Below are 19,275 nucleotides of genomic sequence, written 5' to 3'. Positions count from 1 at the left end.
AGAGCTGCACTCACTATTCTGCTGGTGCAGTCACTGTGTACATACATTACATTACTGATCCTGAGTTACCTCCTGTATTATACTACAGAGCTGCACTCACTATTCTGCTGGTGCAGTCACTGTGTACATACATTACATTACTGATCCTGAGTTACATCCTGTATTATACTCCAGAGCTGCACTCACTATTCTGCTGGTGCAGTCACTGTGTACATACATTACATTACTGATCCTGAGTTACCTCCTGTATTATACTCCAGACCTGCACTCACTATTCTGCTGGTGCAGTCACTGTGTACATACATTACATTACTGATCCTGAGTTATATCCTGTATTATACTCCAGAGCTGCACTCACTATTCTGCTGGTGCAGTCACTGTGTACATACATTACATTACTGATCCTGAGTTACATCCTGTATTATACTCCAGAGCTGCACTCACTATTCTGCTGGTGCAGTCACTGTGTACATACATTACATTACTGATCCTGAGTTACATCCTGTATTATAATCCAGAGCTGCACTCACTATTCTGCTGGTGCAGTCACTGTGTACATACATTACATTACTGATCCTGAGTTATATCCTGTATTATACTACAGAGCTGCACTCACTATTCTGCTGGTGCAGTCACTGTGTACATACATTACATTACTGATCCTGAGTTATATCCTGTATTATACTACAGAGCTGCACTCACTATTCTGCTGGTGCAGTCACTGTGTACATACATTACATTACTGATCCTGAGTTATATCCTGTATTATACTCCAGAGCTGCACTCACTATTCTGCTGGTGCAGTCACTGTGTACATACATTAAATTACTGATCCTGAGTTACATCCTGTATTATACTCCAGAGCTGCACTCACTATTCTGCTGGTGCAGTCACTGTGTACATACATTACATTACTGATCCTGAGTTATATCCTGTATTATACTACAGAGCTGCACTCACTATTCTGCTGGTGCAGTCACTGTGTACATACATTACATTACTGATCCTGAGTTACATCCTGTATTATACTCCAGAGCTGCACTCACTATTCTGCTGGTGCAGTCACTGTGTACATACATTACATTACTGATCCTGAGTTACATCCTGTATTATACTTCAGAGCTGCACTCACTATTGTGCTGGTGCAGTCACTGTGTACAAACATTACATTACTGATCCTGAGTTGCATCCTTTATTATACTCCAGACCTGCACTCACTATTCTGCTGGTGCAGTCACTGTGTACATACATTACATTACTGATCCTGAGTTACATCCTGTATTATACTCCAGAGCTGCACTCACTATTCTGCTGGTGCAGTCACTGTGTACATACATTACATTACTGATCCTGAGTTACATCCTGTATTATACCCCAGAGCTGCAGTCACTATTCTGCTGGTGCAGTCACTGTGTACATACATTACTGATCCTGAGTTACATCCTGTATTATACTCCAGAGCTGCACTCACTATTCTGCTGGTGCAGTCACTGTGTACATACATTACTGATCCTGAGTTACATCCTGTATTATAATCCAGAGCTGCGCTCACTATTCTGCTGGTGCAGTCACTGTGTACATACATTACATTACTGACCCTGAGTTACATCCTGTATTATACTCCAGAGCTGCACTCACTATTCTGCTGGTGCAGTCACTGTGTACATACATTACATTACTGATCCTGAGTTACATCCTGTATTATACACCAGAGCTGCACTCACTATTCTGCTGGTGCAGTCACTGTGTACATACATTACATTACTGATCCTGAGTTACCTCCTGTATTATACTCCAGAGCTGCACTCACTATTCTGCTGGTGCAGTCACTGTGTACATACATTACTGATCCTGTAGTATGGCCGCTCTCCTGTGTATTAGTCGGGGTGTACTCGGCCTTTGCTGCTCTCTCAGTATTAGGACACGTTATCTGTATGAAGTTGCAGAATGTTCTGATCCTTTCTGTAGTTTTTCTGGTTTGCTGTTGGCACAGTCACTAGTTGCACATTGTCAGGTGATGACACTGTACACAGCTCGCTGATCACACCCTGTGCACTCCTCCCCTCTTACTGTATATAAGATGCTGCACTTGTAGAATCCTCCATCTCCAGCAGACCGTGTGCTGCGCATCCTCCAGGTTTGTACCAAGACTGCTGCTCTTCTCCAGAGGAAAGATAGAATAATATTATCCCAATACAAGAGACCAGCGCTAAATCTATAGGATACCCGTCAGGAGATGGTGCTCTCCTATTATCCATAGCATCCACTGGGAACCACAGTGAGGATATCGGGGGCTGGAGATCCCCTTATAATGGATCTGTCTCTTATTTCCTCACTATATCAAAGGGTTTATCCCATAAAATGTATGGACACCATGGAGGAAGAGTCAGAAGCTGGAGGCCTCTGCAAAGATCTCCTCTTCCTTGGTGCTCTCCATTTATGTAATCAGCTGGCATGTAATACCACATTTCTCCTCTAGTGGCCGCTGTAGGGAATTGAATGGCTGCACCTCCATCAATCAGTTGATTATAGTGATGGCTTCATTCTAAGACGGCTTTTGGCAAAATGAACGAGTCTCTAAGTCTTATCTCAAAGATTTATTGATTTTCCCAATATAACAAGAAAAAAAACTCAATATCTGATGTTTTCTCTCTGTAATCCATGAAATAGATAATTTACAGAAAAACAGTGGAACATCATCGCTAAACATGGGGAGAACATCTGCCGTGCTGCTGGCATCCCTGAGTGAGTGGCATGCATTATATATCTATATACTGTTGGGTTACATTGTATTATACTATATATATATTTATATATATATATATATATATATATATTAGGAGGGGGCATACAGTTTATCTAGTTGGACTATAAACACCATTAGATCCCATCCTCCTTGGCTCTTTTCATTGTATATTTTGCACAATAAATTATTTTATTATTTATTCATTCTTCAGCTCTTCTCGTCATGGTGATCGCTGTACAATCTGCAGCCAGTAAGTATTTGATATTCTTTATGATATACATGATTTTCTACATTGTATCATGACGATTATTATATTAGGGTTTGATTTTGTCTAATCTTCCAGGGAGCTTCCCATTAGCCACAGTGACAACTCGTTCTTAGAGGTGTTGTCACATCCCTTCCCCCACTTGTTCTCTTTTTTTGTAGGAAGGATTTAGATAAATCTCTTATCTATAAGTGGAATCTAGAAATGGAACACTGAAGAGAAAACTGATACATTGTGTCATGTCCATTGTGAAGGGTGAAGTTTTGCTTCCTTCTTTGTATCCTGTGCCTGGCTCCACCTTCAGGCCATTAGGTGGCATAACACATTGTACCAGTATTACTTGCAGTGTTATTTTACATAAAAAATCATCATTCCTAAACAGCTATTTTACTGTCAAAGGAGTTGTCCACATTTGGAGACTGTATATTTATTTTTTACTTGAAAATTACTTTTCAATCGGGTTTTATTAAACATTTTGCACCATTTTGCTTTTGCAGCGTCTCCTATTACAACTTTTATGGACTAAATATGTGTGAATGTATATGTGTTGTAGAGTAATTGTATTAATATACTCATTGATTGCCGTCTTCTCCGGTGTCCAGTGCCGCTCTGGTCGTCTTCTGAGTCTCGTAACTAAAGCTCCAGCTCCGGATCACACTGCACTCCATGTATGAGCTGGAAGCCGTGAACGAGGCTCCATAGATTTACATTGTAATAGTGACTTCCGGGTCACACATGGAGCCTGAATGATCCGGCAAGTAGGAAAAGTGACCCATAACAGGACCAGAGCGGCACTGGACACCAGAGAAGACTGCGATCGGTGAGTATACTAATACACCTATACTGCACTACATATTACATTCACGCAGGTTTAACCCATAAAACTATAAATAGGAGGGCTACTTTAAGTTTAAAAAAAGTCCCAAAAGTTGGAGGACCCCTTTAATGACATCACAGTGAGCGCAGTTCAGCCTCTTCTCCTGCAGAGCTGATCCTTATTCACAGACCCACAAATATTTATGTAACAATGTTTATTATTGACAAAGAAAAGACAAAACAAAACATGGAGATAAAGGCTGCACTTCATACATGTACGGGCTTCCTACAGCTTTTAGTTTAGGACTTATTATTGTTTTTTTCCTATGAGTGGAAGAACCGTACAATCACTAACATGCTCCTTATTGTTCTCATCTTTTATTTTATTTGCAGCCAGATGTAAAGCAGACGAAGAATATAATGATTGTAGGCAGAAAACCTGTGCAAGGACCTGCGATAACATGAATGGTGGATGTGATAAGTGTGTGACTGGATGTGTCTGCAAGAAGGGCACCGTACGAAACGCCAAGGGTAAATGTGTGAATGTGAAAGACTGCTGCAGTGGGAACACCGTGTACGACAAATGTGGCAATAATTGTGGCAAGACCTGCGAGGATGCGGCACACCCCAACTCTCCAGCAATGTGCGCAACTGTCTGTTCCTCCGGCTGCTTCTGCAAACCCGGTTACGTGCTCAATAACAGCGGGGAATGTGTCCTTCCCAGGCACTGCCCCAAAAGTAGCAACACTTATTAAATCTGCCCCTTTATGTATTTGTAACAACTGATACATTTAAAGTGACTTTGTCTGATTTTTAAGGAGGCGTCTTATAAAAATAAAGTGATTGTCTCACGTCGTTGTATTTATCTGTATTATCAGGACCTCGACATACACAGATCTCTGATCAATCTCTGACCAATCAGATCACCGTCAATCTAAACTGATGTATAAATGATCTATTGATCTGGTTATATTTCATGTCTTATTTAACACTTTGGGATCGCTTTGTAAGGTTTAGTAATCATTGCCTATAACACGAGCAGGGAGGAGTGCAGCTATAATTCGGGGGGCTTCAGATTTTGGGATTTCGGCTCACTTCTTATATCTTTCCTTGCTGTAGTAAAATAGTGACAGTGGTTGTACTCTATTATTAGCCAATCACACAGTCTCTGACAATGTCCTCCAAGAGGCCATATGGTCCATAATGGGACCCAGCTGCAGCACCCTCCAAAAGTCACCCAAGTGCCCCTCTGAAGAATCAACCACAGTTTCCACCTCAAGAGACAGACATTATACCACACCAGAAAAGCCTGATATGGTGCTCCCAACAGGAACAAGTCACCGTGCCTCATTACAACCCAGTCATAGTGTTTTCCATAGAAAGTAATCATATTAGTACTGGTTGTGCATAGAAAAGCCCAATAGATGGATAATTTCATGGGTGAACCTGCCTCACTTCAGGGTTTGTCCCTTGGTTGCATTTCAGGTGCCCACCTCCCAGCTTCTTGTTTGCTGAGTTGCAGTGCGCTCCTTCTTGATTGACACCTCACACAAACAGCATCATTGCACCACTGGCCCAAACTGTGCACTCTCCGATGCTTTGCCTCTACAGAGCGGTGCAGGGATTCTTCCTTACAATCTCAGTAGAGGAGAGCTTGTAAGCACTGCCAGTACTGGCCAGTATCCTTGGTAATGAGGAGAAAACAATAAAAATTATCTTAACTATTCAATTAGACACATTTTGAAGAAGGTAATAACCATATAAAGTTGGTGGTGGCAACTAGCCCTCTCCAGACTTGATTTCCATTCCATAAAGCTGCCATGTTTGGGAAAAAGTTACAACAAACTTTCATGGTCCTCGGTCACCTGATTGGTCACATCTCCCCTATTATTGGCCAGTTACAATCACCAAATGGTCATCATGGACCATTTAGTTCTTGATGCCCCATGTGCCCTCCCTTTAATATGTCCCTGTATGAGTAATATTCCTAACACTTTTCTGCAGATATGGGTGAGGGCAGGATGATATGTTTTGCATACTCTTCATTGCAAGTTATCCAGAGACATGTGGGAGTCTACGGAGCACCATGGTCCTAGAAGGTCCAGGTATGTGACGCCTCCACCTTTATTCCACTATTGCCTTGTGAGGCTTATTGAGCATTTTGGATACTCAGTCGGTTCCACATTCACTGACGTGACAGATGATCTTGGCCATGTTTTTGGCACAATTATTGGTGATTATTAGTGTTGAGCGAGCATGCTCGACACTGCTCGGTACTCGCCCGAGCATCTCACTACTCGGGATGTTCAGCAAGCACCGAGCATTTCCGGGTTACTCGGGCGGGAGCTCGGGTCTCCACCCTGCACGTTTGGCGCTCTTTACAAAGCCAATGAACATGCAGAAATTGCCAGCCAGTCACTGTAATGCCGCAGCCATGTTGGTTGTGAGCATTACAGTGATTGGCTGGCCGCACATCGTCACCTCGAGTATTTAAAACCGGGTGCCACCATCTTGGACACAGTCGCTCTGGATCAGACAGTGTAGGAAGAGTGCTGCTGAGCTAGGGAGAGATTTATACTGTGAAATAGGTAGTGTAGGGTCTCTAAAGCCTGCAAAATCAAACAAACAGTCCTTCTGAGGACTAATATCCATCCCAGATATCAGGCAGGCAGGCAGGCTGTATAGGAGACGCAGTGGTTATACCAACAAACACTGCATTACAGTCCTTTGTGCTGCTGCTCAAATTGCTAGACTTAGCCCCAGGTCTCAGGGGCCAGGAAAAATCCTTTTTTTTTCATCTAAATCCTCTTCTTTTTTTTTCCCTCAGTCAGACTGTACAAATACCCATCTTATTAACCTTATGGTATTTCCTCCCCCCCCAAAAAAAATTGAGTGAGTTTGTGAGTGTCCAGACACATATATATCTGTTTAAAAGAGTCTGGTTTCGGCCAGATAACTAGAACAGTGTTTTTGCAGTTCCACGGTCCAAATCTCTGTATTATCCACTTTTTTTGCCTTTTTTCCATAAAAAAAAACAGTTTGAGTGTCTCGCTAACTGTTCAGACACCAATATATCTGTTTCAAAGATTCTGGTGTAGGCCAGAGAAATAGAACTGTGGTTTTCCTCTTCCATGGTTCAAATCTGGGTGTAATCCACCTTTTTGCATAAAAAAAAACAGTTTGAGTGTCTCGCTGACTGTTCAGGCACAAGTATATCTGTTTAAAAGATTCCTGTGTAGGCCAGAGAACTAGAACTGTGGTTTTCCTCTTCCACGGTTCTAATCTCCTTTTTATTACCCTTTTGCTATTGATAGAGTGAGTGTAAGCTATTTTACTTCATTTACAATGGGCAAGGCGCTTGGCAAGGGATGTGGAACTGGACGTTCTGGTGATGGTGCGTGCAGAGGACGGGGCCGTGGCCAAGGTGAAAATGTGCCACAAGCAACAGCCACATCGTCTCGCTCCCAGTTCTTGACCAAATTACTAGGGAAGCACACAACAACACCACTATTGCGAGCTGATCAGTGTGAACAGGTTATTAATTGGATAGCAGATAATACTTACAGTCACCTGGGCACCACCACCTCCGGTCCGTCTTCCACACAGTCAAGTGTTAGTAGCCGTGAGTCTCGACCGCATACTCCTCCTCACCCTGATGCTCCTTCCTTCCACCATGCCGAGTGTCGTCAGATAGCAATTGATCCCACAGTTGGACACTCTGAAGAGCTGTTGACTGGTCCATTTCCATATTTGTGCCCCTCGCCTGCTCCGCTTGAAGTGGTGGAAGAGGAGATCCCATGTAGCGATGGCCAAATATTTGAACAAGCACTGCCACAGGTAGGCGATGCTGGCAATTTGTCACAAGAGGTGGACGATGACGAGACACAATTGCCACGAAGTGAGGAGGAGGACCGTGGTGCGGAAGTGGAAGAGGAGGAGGTGGAGGATGATCTAGTAACTGACCCAAAGAGGCAGGAGGACACGCAGAGCGAGGCCAGCAGCACACAGGGGGATGGAGGCTGAGTACCCCAACAGGCAGGAAGAAGCAGTGTGGTGGCCGCAGACAGAAGGCAACCATTCCCCATAACATCAACACGAGGGACGTTGCCAGTACAACCGGTAGGTCTTCCAGAGACTGGAATTTTTTTAAAGACTCTGCTGATAACCCCAAAAAGGCTATTTGTACCACCTGCCAGGCCAGTATCAGCAGGGGTGACAAAACTACCAGCCTGACCACCACCAGCATGATCAGGCACATGTCAGCAAAGCACCCGACTTTGTGGGGCGAACCCCAGGGTCGACGACCAGTGTCAGCAAGTGTCACCACTGCTTCTTCTGCTGTTGCGCATGTAAGAGAGCCCCCTGATGTGCTTGCAAGGCAATCCCCTGTCCATACTGCATGCAAAGATGCCCCCTCCTTTCAGTCTTTACTTGTTATGGCAGTTTCTCAAGAAACAGCATCAACGTCCACGTCCTTGTCCCACCGCAGCGTTTAATTGTCCATATCCAAGACCTTTGAATGAAAGCGCAAATTCGCAGCCAACGGCCCATAGGCCACAGTCCTAAATTCGCACATTTCACGACTGCTTGCGTTGTAAATGCTGCCTCTTAGGCTGGTGGAGACGGAATTCTTCCGCAAACTTATGGTGGTGGCCGTCCCTCGGTACTCGGTCCCCAGCCAACACTATTTTGCCCTGCGTGCCGTCCCCGCATTACACAATCACGTGTCCCAAAACATCTGCCATGCCCTCAACAACGCAGTTACTGGGAGAGTCCACCTGACAATGGACACGAGGACAAATGCTTTTGGCCAGGGATGGTACATCTCCCTGATGGCACACTGGGTAAACATAGTGGAAGCCGGGCCTTGGGACGGAACACATCCTCCCCACACCGAGGATTGCGGGCCCTATGTCAGTCAGAGTTGCCCCCACAATGTACAGCTCCTGCGCATCATCCTCCTCCTCCTCATGTTCAGCCTCCATCTCAGATATCACCACATCAGTTACAAGCTGGAAGCACTGCAGTACTGCCTCAGCCAAGCGGCAACAGGCTGTGCTGAAACTCAGAAGCTTAGGTGATAAACCTCACACTGCTTGTGAGTTGTGGACAGCTGTGAAAGAGCAGGCAGATCTGTGGCTGAGACCGCTGAAACTTCATCTAGGCATGGTCGTGTGTGACAATGGCCCTAACCTGGAGGCGGCTCTGAGGCGAGGCGAGATCACACACGTACCATGCCTGGCTCATGTGCTTAACTTCGTGGTTCAGCAGTTTCTTAAATCGTACCCCGAGTTGCCAGATCTGCTCGTCAAAGTACGCCGCCTGTCAGCTCATTTTCGGAAGTCGGCTACAGCTTCCGCAGCCCTTGCTGTGTTGCAGCAGCGTTTGCAGCTCCGGCACACCGACTGGTGTGTGATGTCCCCACACATTGGAACTCTACCGTCCACATGTTGCAAAGGATTTGTGAGCAGAAGAGAGCAGTTGTGGAGTGCCAGCTGCAACAAGGCCGACTCCACACATAAGACCTCAGGAGTGGACCTGGATGTCTGACATATGTACCATCCTGACAAACTTTGAGGAGTCCACCAAGATGGTGAGTGGCATTGACTCCATCATTAGCTTCAGCATCCCACTTGTCTGTCTTTTGCAATGCTCTCTGCAGAGAATTAAAGAGGAGGCATTGCAGCCAGAGTATTATGAGATGGATAAAGAAGCCATAGCGGGTGATTACACACAGCCCAGCCTCATCACATCCCAATGTGCATTGGGGGACAATGAGGGAGAGGAGGAGGAGGAGGAAGAACAGGAGCTGGTATCATGCACTGTAGACGGTAGTACCTGTACAACGGTCATACCGTCGGTTCAGCGTGGGTGGCCTGAGGACAGGGGGGAGGAGGAGGAGGAGAGCATGGTCAGCCGTCATCTTGGTGAGGACACGGAAGTCTTGCCCGTTACCAGTCTGGCACGCATGGCTGACTTTATGTTACTCTGCCATAACCGTGACCCTCGCGTTGTCAAAATGTTGGGTGACAGTCATTACTGGTTGGTGACACTTTTAGACCCCCGCTACAAGGAGAACTTTCACTCTCTATTCCTGAGGTGGATAGGCCTACAAAAATGGGGCAGTACCAGAAGGCCCTTGCTGCAGAACTGTTAAAAAAATTCCCATCTGAACACGCTATCGGCATAGGTCACAGGCGAGAGAGACGCAACTCCAATCCAGCAGAGGCAGGAGATCACTGTCAACGTTCTGGGACAGTTTTCTGAGACCCGCCCAGCTTACAGGCCCTGACGCGCGGGGTACTCTCACAAGGAGTGGAAAGTTTCAAAAGATGGTGAGGGAGTACCTTGTCGACCGTACCAGCGTCATCCGTGATTCCTCTGTGCCTTTTAAATATTGGGTATCCAAGCAGTACACTTGGAATGAACTCGCTCTATACGCCTTGGAGGTCCTGGTCTGCCTTGCCGCTAGCGTGTTATCGGAGCGTGTTTATAGTGCAGCTGGGGGAATTAGAACTGATAAGCGCACTCGCCTGTCAACTGACAATGCTGACAAGTTGACCCTTATCAAAATGAACAAGGGCCTGGATTAGGCCATACTTCTCATCACCACCAAATGGCAACAGAGTAACATAAAGTCAAATTCACTGTGTTATTTGGGGAGGTGTATTCCCATGCACCTCTTCACACCCACACATGGGTATACGCTTCCTCATTTCGGCTGTTTTTTGCTTTTCTCCTTATACTCAGCCTCCACCACCACTATACCACCAGGGTGACCGTGGTCCATGTTGCCAGCATTGCAAGTCCCTCCGTCCTAATTTTTGACAGCTTTTGCTTGGAAGGCATAGGCAAAGACTATGGGAGACCCACTCCCCAATAATGGGAATAATGTTTTTAATATGCTGTACTGCATGGCTCTTGTAAGGGGCATTGCAAGTTCCTCCATCCTAATTTTTGGCAGCTTTTGCTTGGAAGGCATAGGCAAAGACTATGGGAGACCCACTGCCCAATAATGGGAATAATGTTTTAATATGCTGTACTGCATGGCTCTTGTAAGGGGCATTGTAATTTACTCCATCCTAATTTTTGGCAGCTTTTGCTTGGAAGTCATAGGCAAAGACTATGGGAGACCCACACCCCAATAATGGGAATAATGTTTTTAATATGCTGTACTGCATGGCTCTTGTAAGGGGCATTGCAAGTTCCTCCCTCCAAATTTTTGGCAGCTTTTGCTTGGAAGGCATAGGCAAAGACTATTGGAGACCCACTCCCCAATAATGGGAATAATGTTTTTAATATGCTGTACTGCATGGCTCTTGTAAGGGGCATTAAAATCATCTTATTAAGCTACTGTGACCTCCACGTCTCTTCCAATGATCATTGATATTGTATTTTTATTCCACTGGGACCTCCACGTCTCTTCCAAGGGGCATTGATACTGTCTTTTTATTCCACTGGGACCTCCACCACTCTTCCAAGGGGCATTGATATTGTCTTTTTATTCTACAGGGACCTCCACGTCTCTTCCAAGGGGCATTAATATTGTCTTTTTTTTCCACTGGGACCTCCAACACTCTTCCAAGGGGCATTGATATTGTCTTTTTATTCCACTGGGACCTCCACCACTCTTCCTTCCAAGGGGCATTGATATTGTCTTTTTATTCCACTGGGACCTCCACGTATCTTCCAAGGGGCATTAAAACCATCTTGTTATACCACTCTGAACTCCACGTCTCTTCCAAGTGTCATTAAAAGCGTCTTGTTAAGCTACTGTGACCTCCACATCTCTTCCAAGGGGCATTAAAACCATCTTGTTAAACCACTCTGAACTCCACGTCTCTTCCAAGGGGCATTAAAATCAGCTTGTTAAGCTACTGTGACCTCCACATCTCTTCCAAGGGGCATTAAAACCGTCTTGTTAAACCACTCTGAACTCCACAACTCTTCCAAAGGGCATTAAAACTGTCTTGTTAATCCACTCTGAACTCCACAGCTCTTCCAAGGGGAATTGAAATGGGTTTTTTTAATTACCTCTAACCTCCACGACTCTTCCAACGGGCATTGCATTTCCTCCTAATTTTAGTCAGCTTTTGCTTTTCAATGCATAGGTGAACACTAAGGGAGACCCACTCCCCAATAATGGGTAGAAGGTTTTTAGTATGCTGTAATCCACGTCTGTTTCAAGGGGCATTGCAGTTCCTCATTATTTTTGGAAAGCCTTCCATTCACTGCTTAGGCCAACAGTGTACAGGAGACCCAGTTGCTATAAATGGAAAAAACAGTTTAGTTAAGGCCCTCTTACCTCCATGTCACTTCCAAGGGGCATTTTGAGTGCCTCAAAATTTTTGGTAGGCATTGCACTCACTGTATGCCCTATAAGTGTGTAGCCGAACCGCTCCTTTTGGTACAGAAACATATCCTATAAGACATGTGTGGTTGACTGGCCTGATATTGATGTGAACGGTCCCTGTTCCTCCTGCTCTTTCTCCTTTGCCACCATCATTCATCACCTGAAGCTTTGTTTTAACGGGAGTCATAGAACTGGGATAGTAGCAGGAAAACATCCAGCAATTCTCGGAGGAGGTAGGATATGCGCCAAAGCGCTGACCACCTCAAGTCTAGCCGCTACTACATACATGCGCTTGTATTCCAAGGAACAGAAAGCTAAGGAGATGGATGGCCTCATGATCATGAATAATTTACTCGTTGTGTAGGAGGCCGACCACTGCTGCTGTCTACCATCTGAAATTTGTGTTGAAGCCTGATTGACCCAGGACTAGTGTTGAGCCACCCCCGTAGTGTTCGAGTTCGGTTCGGTTCGTCGAACACCCGTGTGTTCGCCGAACTGTTCGTCGAACTGTTCGTCGAACACCTTCGAACACCGTTAAAACCAATGGCAGGCAAACAAAAACACATAGAAACACATAGAAAACACCTTCAAAGGTGTCCAAAAGCTGACAAACTGCTCAGAAGACATAACTAACACATGGAAAAGTGACAAGTACATATAGTCATGCGAAAATAAAAGAGGTGGAGGAGTAAAAGGAGGGGGAGACACAGATATAGGCATGTCATGCCCTTCTAAAATCCAAAAAGTGAGAAGCCGACACGGCCAGTCCGCTCCTGCCCGTGCCACCTCATTGTCGCCGGGTTTGTGCCAGAGCCGCGGTGAACCCTGATGGCCAGCCCCCCTCTCCCAATACTGGTGCCTGTCCGCTGGTGGGTCGAGCGAGCCCCCCTGTGGTGGAGGCAGCTCTAGCTTTTTAATTTAAATTGTCTCTCTAATTTGAATGAATACACTTTAAATCCATTTACAAGGATCTATTGGAGGGCAAGTCTCATGCCAGCAGCCGCGTAATTCCAGCTCCAGTAGCGTCCACTAAAGCTGCTGCAGTTAAAAAGCTTTTATAAGGATCGAGCTCGGCTGTCCACCGCAAGGCATCCTACTGCCAGTCCCAGCCCCTATGCCTTGGGGTGCCTCCTGATGCTCTTCACTGAGTATCCCGTGGTCCCGAAGCATTTCCTTTGAAAAAATTAAGTGTCCAAACTACAGGTGGTGTAGCTTGCTTAACAGCCGGGATAATCCGCTGACTAGCAGACCCTGCTACTAGGCACAAAGTATTTCCTGGGCTAGATGCAGTTAAAAATTTGTAATTAGATACTCTCGTTGGATGCTGAGAAAGCATTCCATAGAGTCTCCTGGCACGCCATATATGATTCTCTTAAAAAGCTTGGGGTAGGGGTCTAGGGGACCCTTTTATAGCCAAAATCACGGCCCTGTATCGCAATACGTCACCTAGGCTGAAGATAAATGGAACTGTAGCACCCTGAGGGCTCGGTTGCTACAGAGGTATTGCACCTCACCCAGAGGTGTGATATCTCACTCTCAGGTAAGGATGTAGTGTGGATCAGGACCCGACACCTGCATGCATTACACCACATTGCCGTGGGGCAGGGCGACCAATATGCCCCTGAGATGGGCACGACAGTCCCTGTCCCTGGCTGGAGTGGGGGGAGGGAACACTGAGGAAGGGGAACCCTGTAGTGCAGGAGCAGGGAGGAAGCAGTTCCTGGGTGCATTGAGAAGGGAGTATAAAAGGTGGGCACCATTTTAGTTCAGTGCAGAGAAGTCTGAGCAGAAGTGGCAGGGAGCAGGGGCTCTGCATGAGCTCTGCTCCGGAGGGGGGCCTAGTAACAGAGGCCCAGGCCTGGAAGAGGGAGAAGGAAGGAAGAGGAGCGGAGAAGGCTCCAGGAACGAGGAACGAAGGGATCTCAGGGGTGCGGACGGGCGAGTCGCCACCACACGCCAGAATCCACCTGCGTGGAGGGGTCAGGCCAAAGGGGGAGACCGGTCCCCGAAACTAGTGGAGGCAGGAAACGACCCTCAGCTAGAAACAGGAGGCTGTGACATTTTATGTGGCGCAGCCCCTCGCTACACCCGCTAGGAAGGCACCACATAGGGTCAGGGAAACTGGCGCCAAGTTTACCAAGAGGAGGCCCGAGGCAGCCGGACAGAAGGGTTGGTAAGAAAGGCCAGACAAAGGACACACAAAGGGGGTCCTGTGAAGCGCTCCAAAGTTATCTGGGAGTTGTCTGAGCCCCTCACCTGGTGAGCACAGTACGACGTGGGCAGCCGTTACCTGCAGACGTGGTCTGGATAATAACAACTGTGAGTAAAGGCCCTGGACTGCATCACTGACTCCGTGTCATTACTGCTGCTGCCCTGCACCATCACCCCCATCCTCCGCATACACTGCACTGAGGCTATACTCCTCCCGTGGGGAGTTATGCTACGCTCTGCTGCACCCACAACACCAGCCTCAGCAGTCTGCCCTGGAGCGGCGGTTCACTCTGACCGCAATCCACGGGTGGCGTAGTCGGACATTTAAACATCAAAACCACATAAATAGTTCCGCCACTGGTTTGACCGCCCTGAGCCACGGAACCGGGTTGCCGCCACGGAGACTACAACCACCAGCATCCACCAAAAAGGGTCCGGCTCCAGGTGTCCCAAGGCCCAGGGGGCGCGTCAGAACATTTTCATCACCTTTCACAATCACCAATGGGACAAAGAGGGATGTTCTCTGTCCCCTCTCTTATACATCCTAGTGACGGAGCACCTGCTCTCATCAATTCGCCATAACCCCAATATTAGGTGGATTGAGGTGGGAGGCACCGAGTACAAGTGCTCTCTATTTGCTGATGATGTCCTAGTATATATCACTCAATCACATATATCCATCCCTGCTGTTATGGCTGAAATAGATCACTTTGTTACATGGTCAAATTTTAAAATCAATGCAGCGAAGTCTGAGGCCCTCGATGTCTCCCTCCCCAAATCCATATAGGATTCCATCCAGTCCAACTTTCCCTTTGCCTGGCCCTCACAGGGTATCAAATACTTAGGAATTCCTATTCATAGAGACCTCTCCCATCTATGTTATCTTAATTTTGGGCCCTTTATTGAACAACTCCATACAGACCACGGTTGGCAAGTTAGAACTGTAAGATTCACTACGTGAACCACTGGTGTTTTGTGGAAAAGCACATGTACACTGTGTTCCAAATTATTATGCAAAAAGTGTTTAGGAGTGATAAGGGAAGAATTTGTTTGTTTGTCAGTTAAACTCATTGATGGTGATGTGTGTCAGGGCTCTTTATATCACTGTAAGCAATTGCAGACACCAGTGCTAATTAGTTTGTCAGGTGTGTCCAATGAAAGGCAAGACTACTTAAGAAGGCTCTCTCACATTATTCAGCAGCCTACATTTTCTGCCAAAATGGGAAAGAAAAAGGATGTGTCGGCTGCTGAGAAGCAACAAATTGTGGAGTGTTTAGGTCAAGGCATGACTACAATCAACATTGTGCGATGATCAGGATGAAGTGTCTTGGCAATCAAGAAGTATGTAGCTGATTCACAGTACACACGTGTGCGTGCTGATAAGGGCAAATTGAGGACTCTTTCCTACAGGCAATTACGTCAGGTTGAAAGAGCAGCGGCAAAAAAGCCTTGTCATTACAGCAGACAAATTTTTGAAGCTGCTTGTGCCTCCAACGTCCCCCGAACAACAAGATGCAGGGTCCTTCAGAGGTTTGCAGCTGTGCATACGCCATCCTGTCGACCTCCTCTATCCACTTCACACAAGCAGAAACGGCTCCAGTGGGCGAAACATTACATGAAGACTGATTTCAAAACTGTTTTGTTCACGGATGAGTGCCGTGCAGCTCTCGATGGTCCAGATGGATGGAGTGGAGGATGGCTGGTTGATGGACACCCCACGCAAACACGGCTACAGCGCCAACAAGGAGGAGGTGGAGTAATGTTTTGGGCTGGAATCATGGGGAGAGAGATTGTCGGCCCCTTTAGGATCCCTGAAGGCGCTAAAGATGAACTCCATAATGTATGTGGATTTTCTCAAACAGCACTTCCTGCCATGGTTCAAGAAGAAGAACCGTGTATTTCACAGCAAGATCATTTTTCTGCATGATAATGCACCATCTCATGCTGCACATAAAACATCTGCATCTCTGGCTGATATGGGCATAAAAGGGGACAAACTTATGGTGTGACCCCCATGCTCCCCTGACCTCTACCCCATTCAGAACCTTTGGAGCATCATTAAAAGGAGTGTCTATGATGGCGGGAGGCAGTTCACATCTAAGCAACAGCTCTGGGAGGGTATTCTGTCCTCATGCAAAACAATTGAAGCAGAAACCATCCAAAACCTGACAAATTCAATGGACGAGAGAGTTCAGAAGCTCCTTTCGAACAAGGGGTCCTATGTGAAAATGTAACATCACCTAGAATAAAGTTTTGAGTTGAAAACTGTTTGATTTCAGTTTCTAACAACCTGCTAATGCTTATAATTTCAAAAATGACCATTTTTTTGGTCTTTATTAAAATGAAAAGGTTGATCGAAAAGTTTGGGGGATCTAAGAGTGTGGCAACCCAGTAGTCATGATTACTTCGAATTCTGACAATATGAGGGTCATGCTGCAGGTAGTGCAGCAAGAAGGCACTTATGTGTCTTGCGCATCTCGGAGCCCCAAAATTATTTTCCGGGCTAGATGCAGCTAAAAATTATTTTTAATTTTAAATCTGGTGGAGCTTATTATAGATGGCCTAATAGGATCAGTGCTGCACACTGCTACAAAGCCCAAATTATTTTCCAGTCAAGATACAGATAAACATGATTAGTAATTTTAAATCTGGTGGAGCTTATTATAGATGGCCTAATAGAATCAGTGCTGCACACTGCTACAAAGCCCAAATTATTTTCCAGTCAAGATACAGATAAACATGATTAGTAATTTGAAAGCTTAAAACGGTTGGTAGGGTGATTTTAACCAATCATCAAGCTTTTACTCTCCCCAGGATGACACAGGGGTAGAAAAGTCGTTTCGGATCCATGATTTGTTCATCTTTATGAACGTGAGTCTGTCTACATTATCAGTGGAGAGCCGCGTGCGCTTATCTGTCAGCACACCACCAGCAGCGCTGAACACACGTTCAGACAGAACGCTGGCTGCGGGGCATGACAAGATCTCCAAGGCGTAAGTGGCTAGCTCCGGCCATTTATCCAGATTGGAAGCCCAAAAAGAGCAAGGGTCCAGTGACACAGTCGTGGCTTCAATGTTTACTTGGAGATACTCCTGTACCATCGTCTCTAGGCGTTGACTATGTGTCAGACTTCTTGTCTCCTGTGGCCTTGCAAAGGATGGGCTAAAAAAGTGGTGAAATGATTCCGCAAAATTGATGTTACCAGCAGATACTGTGGTTCTGTTACGGTTTGAGTGCTGAACACTTGACGGTCCCACGGTTGGCAAGTTGGAACTGTGAGATTCACTACGTGCACCACTGGTATTTTGTGGAAAAGCACATGTAAGATTCTGCAACAGTCTCTGCTGATACTCCTGCATGCGTGCATCCCTTTCTATGGCAGGAATAATTTCTGCAAATTTACTTTTGTACCGGGGATCTAACAGTGTGGCAACCCAGTAGTCAGGATAATTTCTAATTCTCACAATTCGAGGGTCATGTTGCAGGTAGTGCAGCAAGAAGGCACTCATGTGTGTTGCGCATCCAGGAGCACCAAGTCCCTGTTGTGTTGGTGGCGAGGTAACAATCATGCTTCCTTCCTCTGTCCTCTCCCTCCAACCTCGCACAACAGAAATGTGATCAAGGTCTCCCTCATCTGATGAGTCTTCCATCAGTTCGTCCTCCACTTCTTCCTGGGCTCCTGCACCTTCCTCACTAGTTTGGCTGCTACCATGCGCCCTGGTAAAATCATCTCCCCCACCCTCACATGCCTGCCGCCTTGGTGCTGCCGACCGTCTGGACCTTGCAGATGTTAGCCCTTCCGCATACAACTCCTCCTCCTCTACTTCCTCCACCTCCTCTTGTGCCACCACCTGACTCCGAATTCTGTTTAACATGTGCTCCAGCATGTAAATCACCGGAATAGTCATGCTGATAATGGCATCGTCAGCACTAAACATCTTCGTCGCCATTTCAAAACTGTGCAGAAGGGTGCATAGGTCCCTGATCTGAGACCACTCCTCCAGCGTGATTTGCCCCACCTCTGAATCTCGTTGGCCCAGGCTATACGTCAGAACGTATTGCACCAGGGCTTGTCGGTGCTGCCACAGTCGCTGCAACATGTGCAGAGTTGAATTCCACCGGGTAGGCACATCGCATTTTAGCCGGTGAAGTGGCAGGCCCAACGACTTCTGTAGAGATGTAAGTCGCTGAGCTGCGGGATGCGAACGGCGGAAGTGAGCACACAGCGACCGTGCCCTCTGCAGAAGGCCATCTAGTCTGGGATAGTGGGCTAAAAATTGCTGGACAACCAGGTTCAACACGTGAGCCATACAAGGCACGTGTGTGACATTGCCCCGGCGAAGGGCCGCACCCAGGTTTGCAGCATTGTCGCACACGGCCTTCCCTGGTTTCAGGTCCAGTGGAGACAACCATTCATGAAATTGGTTCTCCAGAGCTGACCACAACTCCTCAGCTGTGTGACTCACATTTCCCAGACATTTCAATGTAAAAACCGCCTAATGACATTGAGCCCTACTGCCAGCATAGTAAGGAGGTGTGCAGGATCCCTTCTGCGCAGTTAGAAAGCTTGTGGCATGACCAGACAGGCTTTGGGTGCAGGTGGAAGACCGAGAGGAGGTTGAGGAGGCAGAAGCAGTGGAGGAACTTTGACATAAAGAGGATTGACGCACAACTCGTGGGGACGGCAAGACTTGGACAGCAGCCCCTTGTCCTGCTGTCACCATAGTTACCCAGTGCCCAGTCAGCGACATGTAACGCCCCTGTCCATGCCTACTCGTCCAAGTGTCTGTGGTGAAATGCACCCTGTCACACACAGAGTTTCTCAAAGAAGCGGTGATGTTGTGTGCGACATGCTGGTGGAGCGCAGGCACACCTTTCTTTGAG

The 19,275-nt window shown here is 46.6% G+C and overlaps 1 protein-coding gene across 2 annotated transcripts; it reads left to right on the top strand.

Moving 5' to 3' along the window:
• The first annotated feature begins 2,054 nt into the window (after positions 1-2,054).
• LOC141172953 (serine protease inhibitor swm-1-like) lies at positions 2,055-4,678 on the top strand. Of its 2 annotated transcripts, none has more exons than XM_073657569.1 (4): positions 2,055-2,137; positions 2,682-2,745; positions 2,958-2,996; positions 4,221-4,678. In XM_073657569.1, exons 2-4 carry the CDS (start codon positions 2,709-2,711, stop codon positions 4,580-4,582), a joined length of 438 nt encoding a protein of 145 aa, XP_073513670.1. In that variant the 5' UTR covers positions 2,055-2,137; positions 2,682-2,708; the 3' UTR covers positions 4,583-4,678. The 2 variants fall into 2 exon arrangements, with proteins under 2 accessions (XP_073513670.1, XP_073513669.1); XM_073657568.1 differs by having other exon boundaries at positions 2,671-2,745.
• The last annotated feature ends 14,597 nt before the right edge of the window (positions 4,679-19,275 follow it).

Source organism: Phyllobates terribilis, unplaced genomic scaffold (assembly GCF_046119375.1).
Source record: "Phyllobates terribilis strain yellow unplaced genomic scaffold, ASM4611937v1 Scaffold_12__6_contigs__length_324123572, whole genome shotgun sequence".
NCBI classification, from domain to species: domain Eukaryota; kingdom Metazoa; phylum Chordata; class Amphibia; order Anura; family Dendrobatidae; genus Phyllobates; species Phyllobates terribilis.
The sequence above is the reverse complement of the archived record's forward strand: the minus strand, read 5'-3'. Positions and strand labels throughout refer to the sequence as shown.

What these genes read in the sequence shown, in the direction of transcription:
- LOC141172953 (XM_073657569.1), top strand. Translation starts at nt 2,709, where the DNA reads ATGGGGAGAACATCTGCCGTGCTGCTGGCATCCCTGA. An exon ending in CGTGCTGCTGGCATCCCTGA is followed by an intron (nt 2,746 to 2,957) that starts GTGAGTGGCATG and finishes TTCATTCTTCAG; the next exon opens with CTCTTCTCGTCATGGTGATC. An exon ending in CGCTGTACAATCTGCAGCCA is followed by an intron (nt 2,997 to 4,220) that starts GTAAGTATTTGA and finishes TTTTATTTGCAG; the next exon opens with CCAGATGTAAAGCAGACGAA.